This window comes from Staurois parvus, unplaced genomic scaffold (genome assembly GCF_062004578.1).
Source record: "Staurois parvus isolate SC_StPar_1 unplaced genomic scaffold, SC_StPar_1.0 ptg000081l, whole genome shotgun sequence".
Taxonomy (NCBI): domain Eukaryota; kingdom Metazoa; phylum Chordata; class Amphibia; order Anura; family Ranidae; genus Staurois; species Staurois parvus.
This window is the reverse complement of record NW_028317877.1, coordinates 4,806,566-4,823,352: the sequence shown is the minus strand read 5'-3', so window position 1 is coordinate 4,823,352 and position 16,787 is coordinate 4,806,566. Positions and strand designations below refer to the sequence as shown.

Below are 16,787 nucleotides of genomic sequence, written 5' to 3'. Positions count from 1 at the left end.
CACTGGAAAGCACCCATCCAAACGCACTATTACAATAGGCCAGGTGGGAAGTATTTAAATACCAGCAAAACAAAGATCTATCTAAAAAAAAGTACACATCATTTGGTCCAGTATCACATGCCTCAGTAACTATCATTCAGAGTGGCTTTAGAACCACTTTAGTGGAATCAACCAATCCAAGGCTCGACCACCTACAAAACTTCGAGTGTAAACGAGGCCTGACAGGGCCCACGGTCTTATATTTTGTATTTACACTCAGTTCTCAGGTCACAGAACGGGGCCCGGCTGAAGAACTAGCGAAAGCCGGCTCAGAGTCTCCAGGCCTACAACGATAGAACTCCAATAACACCGTGTTCACTGGCTCCATCCGCTGCCTCGCCGCTGGACTATCGGCCCCTTCCGCTACAACGTGATGAGGCAGAGGAGCATTCTGGGAAATGTAGTTCATGGAGGACACCTCTGTCCACGCATGCCGCCCCAGGAGAAGTGCACAGTCCCAACAGCGCAGAGGGTGCCGCGCACAGCCTTGTGGGGGTTGTAGTCCTTCCGGGTCAGGCCAGGGCGGTGACGGCAGTTGGTCGTCGTAAATCCTGCTGCTCCCATGCCGCCTTCCCTCCCGCCTCCAGTGGGCGGGGCCGTCGATCGCTGCCGTTGCCTGTGTAGGTGTGTTGTGGAGCTCAGTCGCCTGCAGGAGGCGGAGGAGAAGAGCGGGAGCTCGGAGACTGCCACCCTGGGAAGTGAGGTGAGCTCGGACTTGTCTGCTGTGACGTGGGACACCGGCTTGGCGGGTGGAGGAGGCCTAGTCGTTCTCTGCGCCCAGGCCCTTTCTCCCATGACAATGGCCTGTGTACGGCGGAGGTTCCCCGTGGCCGGATGGTGTGTGAGGGGGGCTTCCCCTGGACTTGTCACGTGATCTCCCTGTGTGCCATGGCAGCCCTGTATCCCGGACTGATCACTTGATGCTCCTGTTGTACTGATTCATCATAGAAGACGAGACCCCTGTGATGTGCTGGGGGGGAGGGGAGGAGGACACCTCCAACTCCTCACGGTTCCTCTGTGTGGGGTCACAGCTACATGGAGACCAGAGATCAACTACTGTGTTCAAACACACTGCCATGGTGTGAACTTCATGTCCCGTGATCATTGTGATGGACACACACATCCAACTCGGTCACATGCACTGCAGATAGAAAAACTAGAGTGCCGCTTTTTCATGGCTTCAACCTGCGAAGCCACCCCAAGTCTCCTTCACATTATCAGAAAAGATCGTAGAAAACGCACTTTCCCTGTCCCCACCCACACTTTCCTTCCCACCTCTGCTCCCATGTCTTACAACTACCAGTTTTCCAGAACTTCTCTGGGCACTTCCAGAACTCACCCAGGCATGATGACGTCCCAGACACCCACAGTCTCCTGGGATACAGACATCGCACTTCTCAGACGTTCTTGGAATACCCTACAACACATGTGCCCCTGTGTGCTATCAGGAGGGTGGCTGTCTTACAGGTTCTGGCAGCCAGCCCCTGATGACGTGTTCCAGTACATGCGTGTTATCAAGGGGCCAGCTGCCTCTTCTGGGTTCTTCCAGCTGACCCCCTGATAAGTCTTGGTGTATGTGTTATTGGGTGACTGCCTCTTCCTGGTTATTGCAGCCACCCACCTGATGACATGTCCAAGTGTATGTCTGTTACTAGGGGGGAGGCTGTCTCTTACAGGTTCTTGCAGCCAGCCCCCGATGACGTGTTCCAGTGCTTGTGTGTTATCAAGGGTCAGCTGTCTCTTCCTGGTTCTTGCAGCTGGCCCTCTAATGATGTGTCTTGGCATATGTGTTCTTGAAAGGTGTGACTGCCTCTTCCTGGGATCTTGCAGCCACCTGATGACGTTATTAGGGTGTGGCTGTCTCTTACAGGCATTTGCAGCTGCCCTCTGATGACGTGTCCCACTGTATATGCAAGTTATCAGGGGCCTGATGCCTCTTCTGGGTTTTTGCAGCTGGCCACTTGATGTGTCATGGGGGGGTGTTGCTGTCTTTTCTTCACACTTGCAGCTACCCCCTCCCCAATAACCCATTTCAGTACATGTATGTTATCAGAGGAGTGGCTGTCTCTTCCAGAGTCCTGCAGTTAGCTCCCTAATGATGATTGTTGGCATATATGTTATGGGGGGTGGGGATGACTGTCTCTTCCAGGAACTTGCAGCCACCCAACTTCTGAAGTTCCCAGTGTATGCGTGTTATCAAGTGGGTGACTGTCTCTTCCAGCTTCCTGCAGCTTGCCCCCTGATGTGACGTGTCTTGTCACATGCTTGTTATTGAGGGGTGGCTGTTTCTTTGGGGAGAACCCAAAGAAATGGAGGACCCCTGATGTAAGAAAGTTTGTGGTGCCTGACCTGTAATGCACTGGCAAATTGCAGCAGGACAGCGCTGGATGAATGTATGAGTATTAAGCCGGCCATAGACGGATCGATTTTCTTTCCCACAACTACGGGTTGCAGGAACGAAAATCACTCAGTTCCCCTATTAACAGTCAGTGTTGATGTGAGAATCCCTCCCATGGAATTATTGTGTTCTGGCAATAATTGCAAAGGCGGACAGGCTGTTGTACCCAAGTAGATCGATCAAACAACTTTGGTTACATTCAGCCTGCCCATACATGCTTCGAATCTGGCTGAGATTCGCACCGTCTATGGCCGGCTTAGGTTTTTAGGAAACTTAACAGACAGAGTTAATAGAGGTTTTAAAAACACAATGAAGGGGAAAGGGCCGGTGAGATTCCTCTTTAGATATATGAATTTGTTTGGAATGCCAGTTGAAGCAATTGACCAAATGATCAAGCCACCATTTGTAAATGTCGGTTTGTAGTATTGTTTCTTATTTGTTTTAGTAGACTTCATGATAGTTTTGGGTTCGGTTTTTGTGCTGTATAGTCGACCCATGCAGCACAGCTCACTAACCAGTGTCTCAGGAATAGTTTGGTTATATTCTTTTTCTAATGGATGGTGCTATGTTTTGATTTTGAATGTTTTTGTTCCGTAGGACAAAATATGTGTGTTGGTGTCCTGGTCAGCGTATGCCTCTGTCACTTGGAAGAAGCCAGAATGACCCAGTGTGGAGAGCAGAACAAATCTTCAAAGGAGCACTGAGTCCTGTGGATAGTTGTTGATGCCTTTGACAGACGGACTGTCCTATGATCAGGTTTTCTAACACTTGTTTGTCTGTTGGACACAAAGGATTGATGAAAGGATATGAACCATTTTAGTCTCCAGTGCTTAAGTCGGATGTTCTTTTCAAAGTGAACTCTTTCTGCTGTTTCCTCCAGTATGTAATGGCTTGCTTCTTCATTGGCTGCTAAGGAAGGGAGAAGATTATGGTGTAACAGGAAACATCCTAAACAGAAACGTTTTTTTTTTTTTTTCCCCTTTTCTTTCAGATCTCATGGGAAAGGTGGTTCTACTGTAGTTCCAAGTTGTTTTGTTGCTATAAATATCTTCTTGCTCTCTGTTGGCCTCTAGTCTGGAATACAGGATGGGATATTTTCTTTATAAGTGAATTATTTACAGAGCTAGAAATTTCCCTGCAGCAAATTATGTGGGAACAAACAAGGATGAGAAGACTTGCTCTGTGCTTGAGCTGTTAAAGTTTTTTGTTTGTTTGTTTTTTGTTTTGTTTTGTTTTTTTTTGTATCATGCCTCTACTGCTTTATGTTTGAGTTGCAAACATATTGTGGTGATGGTGAAAGTATATGGGAAACGGTTTTGTATCTTCAGGAATCTTTGGAGAAGTGTAAGCATCCTTTGGCTGCTGTGAGGAGGGAAAAAAAGTTGCCTTTGCACCGCTCATATGAATGCCGCTGTGAACAAATATTGTTGGCAAATCAAAAGCAACGGACTAAGAAACGCACTGCATCTTAAGCCCCAGAAGCTGGATTTCTTTCCTACGTAAACTACCTGCATTTCACTTGTTTATTTGATAGCTGTCAAAATACCATAAGAGTGGATAATACATACATTTATCATCTATCCCAAAGGCCACAAGTACCTTTACTGTTACATGAAAGCAAAATTAGCAAGGCTCTATAGAAGAAGCTTATGTATTCATAGTGATCCATATCCTGGCTTTTTTTTTTTTTTTTTTTGTGGGAGCTTTGTTTATTCTAATTAAAAACTGCTTTATTGGGAATTGCCTTCACTTGGATTGTATGCCTTTGTTAGTGGCCAGGATCTCACACTTTTTTTTGTCTTGGGAATTTTTCTATTACGGATGACTCCAGGAGGTGGGCCCATGAAAGAGTGCGGATACAGTGAAATTAACACTCGTGGAAGCTCACCCATGGAATCTTCTCATAAAAAGAAGAAAACTGCTCTTCAGCGAAAATGGGAGGTTTTTCCAGGCAAGAACAAGTTCTACTGCAATGGCAGAATCATGATGGCCAGACAGACTGGAGTCTTCTACCTCACTCTGATCCTAATTCTGGTCACAAGTGGACTCTTCTTTGCCTTTGAGTAAGTTTGTGTTTATCACAATTTTTGTTTTTTGGTGTCCTGATGTGTTTCTTGTTGACATACTGATTAACCTTACTTTCTTTTTCTGGAGAAAACTGTTGCATGCTGCATTTTTGGAACAATGCAGTCATTGGAAAGCAGGTATCATTTTAAATTCCATTTGCGATTTAGTTTACAGTCTGCTTTTAGTTTCTGCAGTTGTCAGTGGAAAATCTAGAAAAGAACAATTGAAAATGGAATGAGATGCATTTTGATGACCAACATTGTCACATGCTTCTTGCAGGACAGCTGCCTTTTTTTCTTTTTGCACATACATCTTCAGTGGGTCACAACTGCAGTAATATCCTTGTACACACAGTTGTGCACTGTATATGATTGCTCTATTCTGCCTAAAGGTCAGTGGAGTTTCTCTTTTAGGAGATACAGTATTTGGTTTTAAAGTGGTTGTAAAACCTTACAAATACCCAGTGAAGCGTCTGGCTTCAGGTGATACACGGAGATGAAACAAATCCTCTGTCATATGTTGTACCTGGTTATCTGAGGCAGTCTTTCCCCTGCATCCATTCAAAGTGCTGAATTCACACAGGATCTCTCAGCTCTGAAAATCAGGGGGCGGGAGCTGATGCTACATTCAGTGAGGAGAGCTCTTAGAGCTGATTGGAAGGAAGGGACACATCCCCCTTCACAGGAACAGAGCTGAGGCTATCAGTCACAGGCTGTGCCCTCCCCGACACCTTTTTTCTCTTGGTGTCAGGAAAACTCGTCAGAATGAACTCGTTATAGAAGAAAAGGCAGTGGACAGAGATAAGTACACACAATAGAGGAATACGTTTTGTTCATGTTTCATGTAAGAGGTTTATTTGCTTCTTTTTAAAGCCCTTTTTTTTGCCTGTTTGTCATTTGAGGCCTTTGCTCATGACGAAAAAATACAAAGTTCGTCATTCTTGACCATCTTCAGAAAATGCTGGAAGCCGAAGTGTCTCATCAGTACCTTCTGAGTCACTGATCTGAAACAGGTATAGAGATCAGGAGAGGGAGAGAATGAAGTCAGAACCCTTAATCTGCATGTCTTTTCCAGATTAGTGATGCAGACAGCATTGGCATTTCAGTTGTTGATGATTTTTATGGCTCTAATAGTACAGGATTTATATATAGCTTCAACAGTTTGCACAGTGCTTTATAAAACAAAGAGAAACCGTACAGCTACAGTATGATTCAAAATGAGGGTTAGGGCCCTGCTCTTGAGGGCTTACAGACTATTAACACAGTAATGTGCTTTATACGTATATATGTTTGGTGCCCAACCTGTGGCCAAAGGGCCACATGCATCCCTTTGGTGTGTGATGTGAGGCCCTTGGACCTGTAGGGGGCACATTGGTTGGGGTAATAAATAACATTGATCTCTAATAGCCTCATGTTATATGTTCCCAGTTTCGTATTTGTATTCTGCAGCATATTCCTAGCCAAAAATGTAACATGTCCACACTCTCTGACACTCTTTTCCTCTATTAGGTCTGCAGTTTGACAGTCCACTCAGGCGTTACATACATTGAACGTTATATGTGGGCGCCCTCTTTTAGTTAATTTGACACCCACTGGTATACACAATAGTGGGTCCCTGAGTATGATGGGAATACTGCACATAGGATTAAAATGCACCCATTAGTAAATCAAACCAATAGAAAATACCCTCTGGTGCATGTATATTTAAAGCAAATGACATCTGGGCGTTTACGTAGATTTCAGTGATTTTGAAAGCTGAAGACCAATCTGCCTATTTCCACATTGTAGACTTCAGCTCTGTTATTTGCTCTCACTGCACTATGGGATGTAGAGGAGATAGACAGACAGCGTGTGACATAGCATAGAACCCGGGAGACAGCGTGTGACATAGCATAGAACCCGGGAGACAGCGTGTGACATAGCATAGAACCCGGGAGACGGCGTGTGACATAGCATAGAACCCGGGAGACGGCGTGTGACATAGCATAGAACCCGGGAGACGGCGTGTGACATAGCATAGAACCCGGGAGACAGTGTGTGACATAGCATAGAACCCGGGAGACGGCGTGTGACATAGCATAGAACCCGGGAGACAGCGTGTGACTTAGCATAGAACCCGGGAGACAGCGTGTGACTTGGCATAGAATCCGGGAGACAGCGTGTGACTTAGCATAGAACCCGGGAGACAGCGTGTGACTTAGCATAGAACCCGGGAGACAGCGTGTGACTTAGCATAGAACCCGGGAGACAGCGTGTGACTTAGCATAGAACCCGGGAGACAGCGTGTGACTTAGCATAGAACCCGAGAGACAGCGTGTGACTTAGCATAGAACCCGGGAGACAGCGTGTGTGACTTAGCATAGAACCCGGGAGACAGCGTGTGACTTAGCATAGAACCCGGGAGACAGCGTGTGACTTAGCATAGAACCCGGGAGACAGCGTGTGTGACTTAGCATAGAACCCGGGAGACAGCGTGTGTGACTTAGCATAGAACCCGGGAGACAGCGTGTGTGACTTAGCATAGAACCCGGGAGACAGCGTGTGTGACATAGCATAGAACCCGGGAGACAGCGTGTGTGACATAGCATAGAACCCGGGAGACAGCGTGTGTGACATAGCATAGAACCCGGGAGACAGCGTGTGTGACATAGCATAGAACCCGGGAGACAGCGTGTGTGACATAGCATAGAACCCGGGAGACAGCGTGTGTGACATAGCATAGAACCCGGGAGGCAGCGTGTGTGACATAGCATAGAACCCGGGAGACAGCGTGTGTGACATAGCATAGAACCCGGGAGACAGCGTGTGTGACATAGCATAGAACCCGGGAGACAGCGTGTGTGACATAGCATAGAACCCGGGAGACAGCGTGTGTGACATAGCATAGAACCCGGGAGACAGCGTGTGTGACATAGCATAGAACCCGGGAGACAGACAGCGTGTGTGACATAGCATAGAACCCGGGAGACAGACAGCGTGTGTGACATAGCATAGAACCCGGGAGACAGACAGCGTGTGTGACATAGCATAGAACCCGGGAGACAGACAGCGTGTGTGACATAGCATAGAACCCGGGAGACAGACAGCGTGTGTGACATAGCATAGAACCCGGGAGACAGACAGCGCGTGTGACATAGCATAGAACCCGGGAGCAACGTTGAGTTCAGTCAGCTTCTGCAATGCTGTGGAAGATTATTGAAGTTTGCTGTGAATGCATGCAGGCATTATAAGCTATTGTTTAACTTTAGGGAAAAAAAATTTTGCGGGTCTTTTTACCTTTCTCTGTCTTTCTGGGTTCCACTCACTTCACCATCACTTCCTTTAAAAAAAACATCACAGAATGTACACGTGAAGCAGAGTATCAGGTTTTTATACCTGTGATTTAGACTTGTCAAGGTTGCAGGGTGCCACATGGAGCACTACTCTCAACCCCATGAGGATGCTTCGTACATATAGTTTGTTGAGGTTAACCTTTGGCCATCTGAGAGAGAGAAGTAAGAGTGCTTGTCTGAACTCTATAACAATGATGGATTAGTATGTGTATGAAGTATGTGCATGGAATAGGAAGTAGCAAGGGGTTGAGAAATAACTGTCAGCAACTGTGATTAGGGTGAGGGGTAACTAAACAGCTTTTAATGAGGGAATGGTGCCTGATATTTTAAGCAGACCTTTCATTTTACTGCATGGTCAGCTTTAATTGGCTTAATTCTTATAGATTTTTACACGCTTGAGGTGACTAGCTGTAATGGTGCACTTGCCACAAAACAATTGAGTACTATACATGACACTTTTTTTTTTTTTTTTTTTCTAATACTAACATCCAGATTTGCAGGACAGACTTTTGGGGGTGTACTGCTTGGACCTTGAAGAAGGGAGTAAACCTCCGAAAGCTTGTCAGCAAAATTTGAATGTTGGTGCACGTGAAACCATCATGAACAGTATTCAATTTTTTTTTTTTAGATTTTTACAGAATCAGGTTTACTTGTAATGCAGGCTTTTTGTGCAAGTATAGTACAGATAAATGCACACAGCTGTATAATGAAATTAGTGTATGCATCTTACCTGAGTTCTTAAGGGTCAGTCCACCTAAACATCTTTCTATTACGAATAGGTACCAAGGTATTTAAAGAGCATTATATAAATATAGCTTGAATATTTTTTGGTAAATACCTGAAAAAAACTAAAATTGTGCCTGTGTCCAAATATATATAGACCTAAATATGTGTGTGTGTGTATCCTAGATTGTAAGCTCCAAGGCGCAGGGCTCTCCTATCCCTGTTGTATTGAACTGTATTGTTGCTGTATTGTCTCCCATTATATTGTAAAGTGCTGAGCAAACTGTTGGCGCTATATAAATCCTGTATAATAATGTGTGTATGTATGTGAGTGTGTGTGTGTATGTATATAAATAATTATTATACACACTATCTTACAGAAGAGAGTACACCCCTCACATTTTTGTAAATATTTTATTATATCTTTTCATGTGACAACACTGAAGAAATGACACTTTGCTACAATGTAAAGTAGTGAGTATACAGCTTGTATAACAGTGTAAATTTGCTGTTCCCTCAAAATAACTCGACACACAGCCATTAATGTCTAAACTGCTGGCAACAAAAGTGAGTACACCACTAAGTGAAAATGTCCAAATTGGCGATTTCCCCTCCCCAGGGTCATGTGACTCGTTAGTGTTACAAGGTCTCAGGTGTGAATGGGGAGCAGGTGTGTTAAATTTGGTGTTATCGCTCTTTCTCTCTCTCTCATACTGGTCACTGGAAGTTCAACATGGCATCTCATGGCAAAGATCTCGGAGGATGTGAAAAATAGAATTGTTACTCTACATAAAGATGGCCTAGGCTATAAGAAGATTGCCAAGGCCCTGAAACTGAGCTGCAGCATGGTGGCCAAGACCATACAGCGGTTTAACAGGACAGGTTCCACTCGGAACAGGCCTCGCCATGGTTGACCAAGGAAGTTGAGTGCATGTGCTCAGCGTCAGATCCAGAGGTTGTCTTTGGGAAATGGATGCATGAGTGCTGCCATCATTGCTGCAGAGCTTGAAGGGGTGGGGGGTTAGCCTGTCAGTGCACAGACCATACGCCACACACTGCATCAAATTGGTCTACATGGATGTCGTCCCAGAAGGAAGCCTCTTCTAAAGATGATGCACAAGAAGGCCCGCAAACAGTTTGCTGAAGAAAAGCAGACTAAGGACATGGATTACTGGAACCATGTCCTGTGGTCTGATGAGACCAGGATAAACTAATTTGGTTCAGATGGTGTCAAGTGTGTGTGGCGGCAACCAGGTGAGGAGTACAAAGACAAGTATGTCTTTCCTACAGTCAAGCATGGTGGTGGAAGTGTCATGGTTTGGGGCTGCATGAGCGCTGCCAGCACTGGGGAGCTACAGTCCATTGAGGGAACCATAAATGCCGACATGTACTGTGACATACTGAAGCGGAGCATGTTACCCTCCCTTTGGAGACTGGTTCGCAGGGCAGTATTCCAGCATAACGACCCCAAACACCTCCAAGACGACCACTGCCTTGCTAAAGAAGCTGAGGGTAAAGGTGATGAACTGGCCAAGCATGTCTCCAGACCTAAACCCTATTGAGCATCTGTGGGGCTTCCTCAAACGGAAGGTGGAGGAGCGCAAGGTCTCCCAACATTCACCAGCTCGGTGATGTTGTTATGCAGGAGTGGAAGAGGACTCCAGTGGCAACCTGTGAAGCTCTGGTGAACGCCATGCCCAAGAGGGTTAAGGCAGTGCTGGAAAATAATGGTGGCCACAACAAAAATTGACACTTTGGTCCCAATTTGGACATTTTCACTTAGGGGTGTACTCACTTTTGTTGCCAGCGGTTTAGACATTAATGGCTGTGTGTTGAGTTATTTTGAGGGGAAAGCAAATTTACACTTATACAAGCTGTACACTCATTACTTTACGTTGTAGCAAAGTGTAATTTCTTCAGTGTTGTCACATGAAAAGATATAATAAAATATTTACAAAAATGTGAGGGGTGGACTCATTTTGTGAGATGGTGAGTGTGTGTATGTATGTATATGTATATGTGTATATGTATGTGTATGTGTGTGTGTATGTATGTATATATATATATATATATATATATATTATTAAATGTTTGTTTTTCTTTGGAGCCTGGAAGCCAAGGCACTAGTGGTGCCATGCAGGATACCTGAAGACTCAGTGGGAGCTGTCAGCCCGTACATCATACAGGCAGGCAGTTTCACACTGACAGGAAGAATCGGTGAACTACTCGTTCACTCAACAGTGCTGTGAGAACTACAAGCCGACATCCGCAAAGGATGTTGGTACTTGTAGTTGATTCAATCACAGAACTCTGTAAATGAATGATGCAGTTACATACTTATCAAAAAGTGGCAGCTGGTGTGGGGAACTTCTTCCTTTACTGCTATCACACAGAGGGCTCAGATTGCCGAGTTGCTGCAGGAGTGGGAACATGTTCCATCCTAAAAATAGGCGAACATATACTTTTGTTGCTAGCATTAATAAATCCAGTAGGAAAGTATATCATATTTACTTGTGTTCATATTATTTTTTTTTTTTTTTTTGTCTTTTCATTTGTTCAGTTGCTTCCTAGCTTCCAAGCCTAGGCAAATGTTGTCGTACATCCCAGGAGTCTTTAGGAAGGGTTTTCTCAGCTAAGTACACCCTCCCATCTGCATGCCTGAGCTAAGAGCAGATGGATTCCAGAAAGTAAATTATACATGAATCACCTACCCTTACTCAAGATGGCCACTGCCAGAAATGCTAGGGGGGTGTTTTTCAAAGTGATTTCACGGCAAAATAAAGAATGGAGACATGAATGGATGGGGGAGTTTGCTTTGAATACTGTAAATGAATTAAATAGCGTTTTGTAGGTTTTGTGGCGCTCAGATGCAGTGTAGATCCACTTTAAAGGAAGCTGAAAAACCAGGTGAAAGCAAAGTAAAAAGCTTAAAAAAAGAAAACTAAAGCAGACACCAAATTGAAGAATTGGTAAACTGCATTTTAAAGCAGTATTTAACCCAAAAACGAAAATGTATTAACCTAAAGTAAGTTAAACACGTTTTTTGACATGAAACTGCATGAGAAACACATATCATTTTTTTTTTTGGTGGGGGGGCACTGTTGGGGTTCATTCACATGGCTGTTTATGACCATACACCGTACACATCATTGTGCATTTCTGTGACAGGTACAGCAAGGTGTTTGTATTCTTTTGCAGCTGCTTAGTTGGTACAAGTCACTGCTCCACAGCTGCCTGCTTGTAACCACATATGGAGCGTTTTACCTGTGGTTAGGGACAGGTCAGTGGGCCTGGATGCAGGCAGTTTGTGTACAGAACTACTCATCTGTCCCTAACTGTATGTAATCGCTCCTTAAGCAATTACATGTGAATAGCTACAGACACACATTGATTTGTACAGGCTTGCTGAATGTAAACACTTGACTGTACAAGCCACAGAACTGCACTGTTGTGGGTGGTATACAGGTGTGGAATGAGCCTTTAGAAAGCTTTCTTTTATTTAGCAATGAAACCATATAAGTTGTAATAATGAAATTGCCATTATGATTCATGCATGTAAGAGCAATGGATATTCTGGTGGTCGTGCCTCATCAGAAATGTTAACTAAGGGCCAATGTAGACAAACTTTTGTTTGCTTCTGACGGTTTTTGCATTCTTGTACAAGTTCATGGGAATGCAAAACCAGCTAATGCAGGTCAGAAGGAGATCAACTGCAGGTCAAATACACCTGTCAATAAATTCTGACTGATCTCAGAAACATGTTGGACTGATGCGATTTACACAGGCTCTCATAGTGACTTTGTTTTTCATTTCCACTAACCAAATTGAAATCTTCATTGTCTGGGGAAAGTTGTTTTGAAACAGGAGGCATATAGTGCATATGACTACAATAGTGAACCAGTATATATCTTAAGCCGGATATAAACAGTTCGAATCTTGGCTGACTCAGCAGAGACCGGCCAAGATTTGAACCAGGTACGGGCAGACTGAATTTACCCAAGTTAATCGATCAACTTTGGTACAGACAGCCTGTCGGGTTTTACATGCGATGATTTTTAGCGGCTATTAAACCGCTAGCAGTAATCGCTGTGTTCTGGCAGGGTTGGCTCCAGGAAAGGCCTCTAACAGGGGTTGCCTTGCTCAGTAAGGTGATGCAAAAAGCAATGTTAACATGCTAAGTGCAGAAATTTTAAAGCTACATTTTAGATTACAGTTTAATGTCCCATTCGACAGAGATGGTAGAGTGCTCTTTTCTTTATTAGGGCTCTTTCAGACCGGCAATCAGAGCCATCCTCCAATCTGAGCCGTTGTCTGCTGCATGTCAATCCACCTGAGTGCAGTGTGCAGGCAGCCTATAGAAGTGGACGCACATGTAGCGGCTGCACTGACAGTCATATGTCAAAATTTGAAAAGAGGCAGGAGCAGGTGAATGTATTGAACGCTGGCACTGTGGGTCCAGATCTGTGCACCTGCTGCTGCCCACATGTTGGATATTGACATGCAATTGTGTCGGTGCAGCTGCTGTATTTGCATCCCCTTCTTTGGTCTGCTTGCACACTGCTTGTAGATGAATTCACACGCAGCAGGCAACAGCTGAGCGCAGACGGCGGGTCTGATTACCTGTCTGAGCCTTTGTAGCCTTAGGCTGGCCATACATTATACAATTTTCTTGAGAATTTTGCTTTAGATTTATCAAAAACCATATAATATGAGGTCAAACCTAAACAACACTTTCAGCTGTATCCAATCAGGCAGGCCCTTGCACTACATAGTTGAAGGTAAATCTAATGGAAATTGGACAGCAAATTGTATAGTGTATGGCCAGCCTTAATGTGTTTGCAGCTAAATGAACTTATTGGGTACTTGATCAAATTTTGGTAAGGATTACAAAATGTTTTTTGTGTTTTGTAAGATTTTTCAAATTGCCAAAGGTGTACTTGGCTATAGAGCTTTATAATCTGTGTTGCTTTTAGAAGGACATGTGTAGAGGGACAGATGAGTTGTGTGCGAGTTACTACAGATCTCCAGAGAACTCCTTCCTGGGGCTGCTGTCTGCTCTTCATAGACATGAACACACAAAGTATACTTCTTACATGTCTAATGTAAGTGGTATGACAGCATTTCAGAATCAATTGGTAATACCCATCCTCTAGCCAGCTTGTTTTACAAAGAACGTATAATATTTGTATACAACATATACAGTAGGTGTATGTTTATACCATTTTGGTCAGTGTGAGCTAAAGCTTCAGCGTCTGTTATATTGAACTTGTACAAGATTATTGATTTTCTGAAATTAAATTTAACAGTATGTTATTAATAATTTCTCCTTGTTAGATCAGAGATTCCAGCGACTAAATGTTTCTTCAAAGTTGGCCAGATTCCGTTCTAATAGCCTCTCTGGACTCTAAATATAGCAGTGTGATTTATCCAAACAACTTGCACATAACTTCATAACTGAATACTCCATGGGGCATATCTATGATGCAGTTAATCTGACTTTCGCCAAACACACTGCGGTTAAATTGGCCAGGTTCATGTGTATTGAGAATGAATGAATGTAATGAGAAGTTCATGTTGGCATTTAAAGGAAAAAATAAAGTTTTTTTGAAAATTATTAAATGCCTCTTGGCACTATGCAAAACATTTATAACACCTTCAGTTTTACCTTCCCTTTTGCAGGAAGTGCAATTTTAAGAGACACTAAATTCATTTGGTTCTATTAAATTATTTTGATGCATTTTGTGTTTTTAACCACTAGCCTACAGGGCACTTATACCCCCTTCCTGTCCAGGCCAATTTCCTGCTTTTAGCGCTGTTGCACTTTGACAATTGCGCAGTCATGCAACACTTTACCCATATGAAATTTTTTTCATTTTTTTGTGACAGCTTTATTTTGGTGGTATTTAATCATCTCTGGGTTTTTTTTATTTTTTTCTTAACCCAAAAACCACTGAAAATTTTGAAAAAAACAAAAGTTTTTTCTTAGTTTTTGTTATAAAATTTTGTAAATAAGTGTTTTTTCTCCTTCACTGATGTGCACTAATGAGGCTGTAGTGATGAGCACTGGTAGGTGGCACTGATGGGCATTGACAGGCATCACTGATATATGGCACTGTTAGGCGGCACTGACGCGCAGCACAGATGGGCATTGATATGTGGCATTGATGTGCACTGGTGGGCACTGATATGTGGCATTGATGTGCACTGGTGGGCACTGATATGTGGCATTGATGTGCACTGGTAGGCACTGATATGTGGCATTGATGTGCACTGGTAGGCACTGATATGTGGCATTGATGTGCACTGGTAGGCACTGATATGTGGCATTGATGCGCACTGGTAGGCACTGATATGTGGCATTGATGCGCACTGGTAGGCACTGATATGTGGCATTGATGTGCACTGGTAGGCACTGATATGTGGCATTGATGTGCACTGGTAGGCACTGATATGTGGCATTGATGTGCACTGGTAGGCACTGATATGTGGCATTGATGTGCACTGGTAGGCACTGGCATGTGGCATTGATGTGCACTGGTAGGCACTGGCATGTGGCACTGACGAGCATTGACAGCTGGCACTGCTGGGGCTACACTGATCATCAGGGCACACTGATCATCAGTGCTCTGATGATCAGTGTACATGTCCCCTCTGCGGAATGCCGAATACCGGCTCTCCACCCCTCTCGAGCTGTCAGCGTGACAGCTCGAGAGGAGAGAAATGCCGAAAACCGGCATGTTTACATGTGATCAGCTGTGATTGGACACAGCTGATCACATGACCGAGCCGACATCTTTGGTTTTTTCTGTGGATCGGTGATCTGCTGTGTCCGAGGGATACCGTGCACCGCCGATCGCCGTGCTTCGGGAGCCACGCATGCGCGGTTAAAATGGGAGGACGTCATATGACATCCTTCCAGAACGAGAGAACCACCTTGCGTCCATCATATTACTATATGGTGGGTGGGAGGTGGTTAATCTGGCCAGCAAGTTGGCCCAAGGAAAAAAAACTCAAACGCACATGCAAAAAGGCCGAAATGCAAACTGCAATGGTGTGAACCAGGCCTGAAATGCATTATGCATTGAAAACACACACGCTGCATTTTTTTTTCCGTTTTGTGGTTTAAATCTGCCCAGTAGCAAGTTGTCAAAAAAAAAAATAAATCCAAAAACACATCACAAAATGTGTCAAATGTGCATGCAGAAATGGACAGAATGCAAATTGCATTGTTGTGAACCAGACCTGAAATGAACTGAAAATGCATAAAAAACACGCACATGCTACTTTTTTGTGTTTTTAACCTGCCCAGCAACATGCTGGCCAAAAAAAGCGTGTGCAGAAATGCAAAATGAACAAAACACAAAATGCATTGGTGTGTTCCAGTGATGAAATGCATTGAAAATGCTTTAAAAATGCATCAAAAACGCACACGAGTTGCATTTTTTTTTAAATGCATAATGGGTTTTTAACCTTCCCAACATCAACTTGGCCAAAAAAAAAATTAAAAATGAAAAAAAAAACACAAACTCGCATGCAAAACGGACAAATCGCAAACTACTTTGGTGTGAACCAGGCCTGAAATGCATTGACAACCCATCAAAAAGGCACGTGTTGCCTTTTGATGGTTTTTTAAATCACATGATCTATGAAAAACGCACCCTAAAAGTAGTAAAATTGCACGTTTTTGGCAGCCATTATTGCAGGCAACATATAAAGCTTACTTAGCAGATAGCCAATTCATTCTTTTCATTTTAAATTGAACTTCTTTCTTCTTTGAAACTCCTAGTTAATATTTGCAGAGTGTAACTTCTGATGTTAGTGTTCTATAAGGTTGTGATTGATTTAATACTTTGTGATGACTGTGTAGCGTTTCCCTTTTGGATGTTATATTGTATTTTAATAATGGTCAGTCTTACAAGTGCACCATTTGATTGACCAATGAAAATCTGACTATTTGGTTAAAGGAAACCTGAACAGTAAGCAATACTGTCCTTATAAAACATTTAGTGTCCGGTGGTCTATGGCTTCAGTACTTTTGGAGTTTGACAATCTGATTGCTCCTGTGGACAGGTGTCTTTTTATACAGGTAACAAAAGGAGATTAGCAGCACTCCCTTTAAGAGACTGCTTCTAATCTCAGCTTGTTACCCGTATGAAAGACACCTGATAGCCAGAAATCCTGCTGAATGATACGGGATCAAATACTTATTTCCCTCATGAACATGCAAAT

The 16,787-nt window shown here is 43.7% G+C and overlaps 1 protein-coding gene across 3 annotated transcripts in view; it reads left to right on the top strand.

Annotated features, from left to right (window-relative positions):
- Positions 1–575: 575 nt before the first annotated feature.
- Positions 576–16,787, top strand: part of ZDHHC14 (zDHHC palmitoyltransferase 14) — a 115,351-nt gene continuing 99,139 nt past the window's right edge. Inside the window, exons 1-2 of one of the 3 annotated variants that reach the window (XM_089669741.1) lie at positions 576–742; positions 3,035–4,500. In XM_089669741.1, the coding sequence (XP_089525867.1) occupies positions 4,259–4,500 (242 nt within the window). In that variant the 5' untranslated portion in view covers positions 576–742; positions 3,035–4,258. The remainder of the gene's footprint in view (positions 743–3,034; positions 4,501–16,787) is intronic. The other 2 variants (XM_089669740.1, XM_089669739.1) reach the window with 2 other exon arrangements.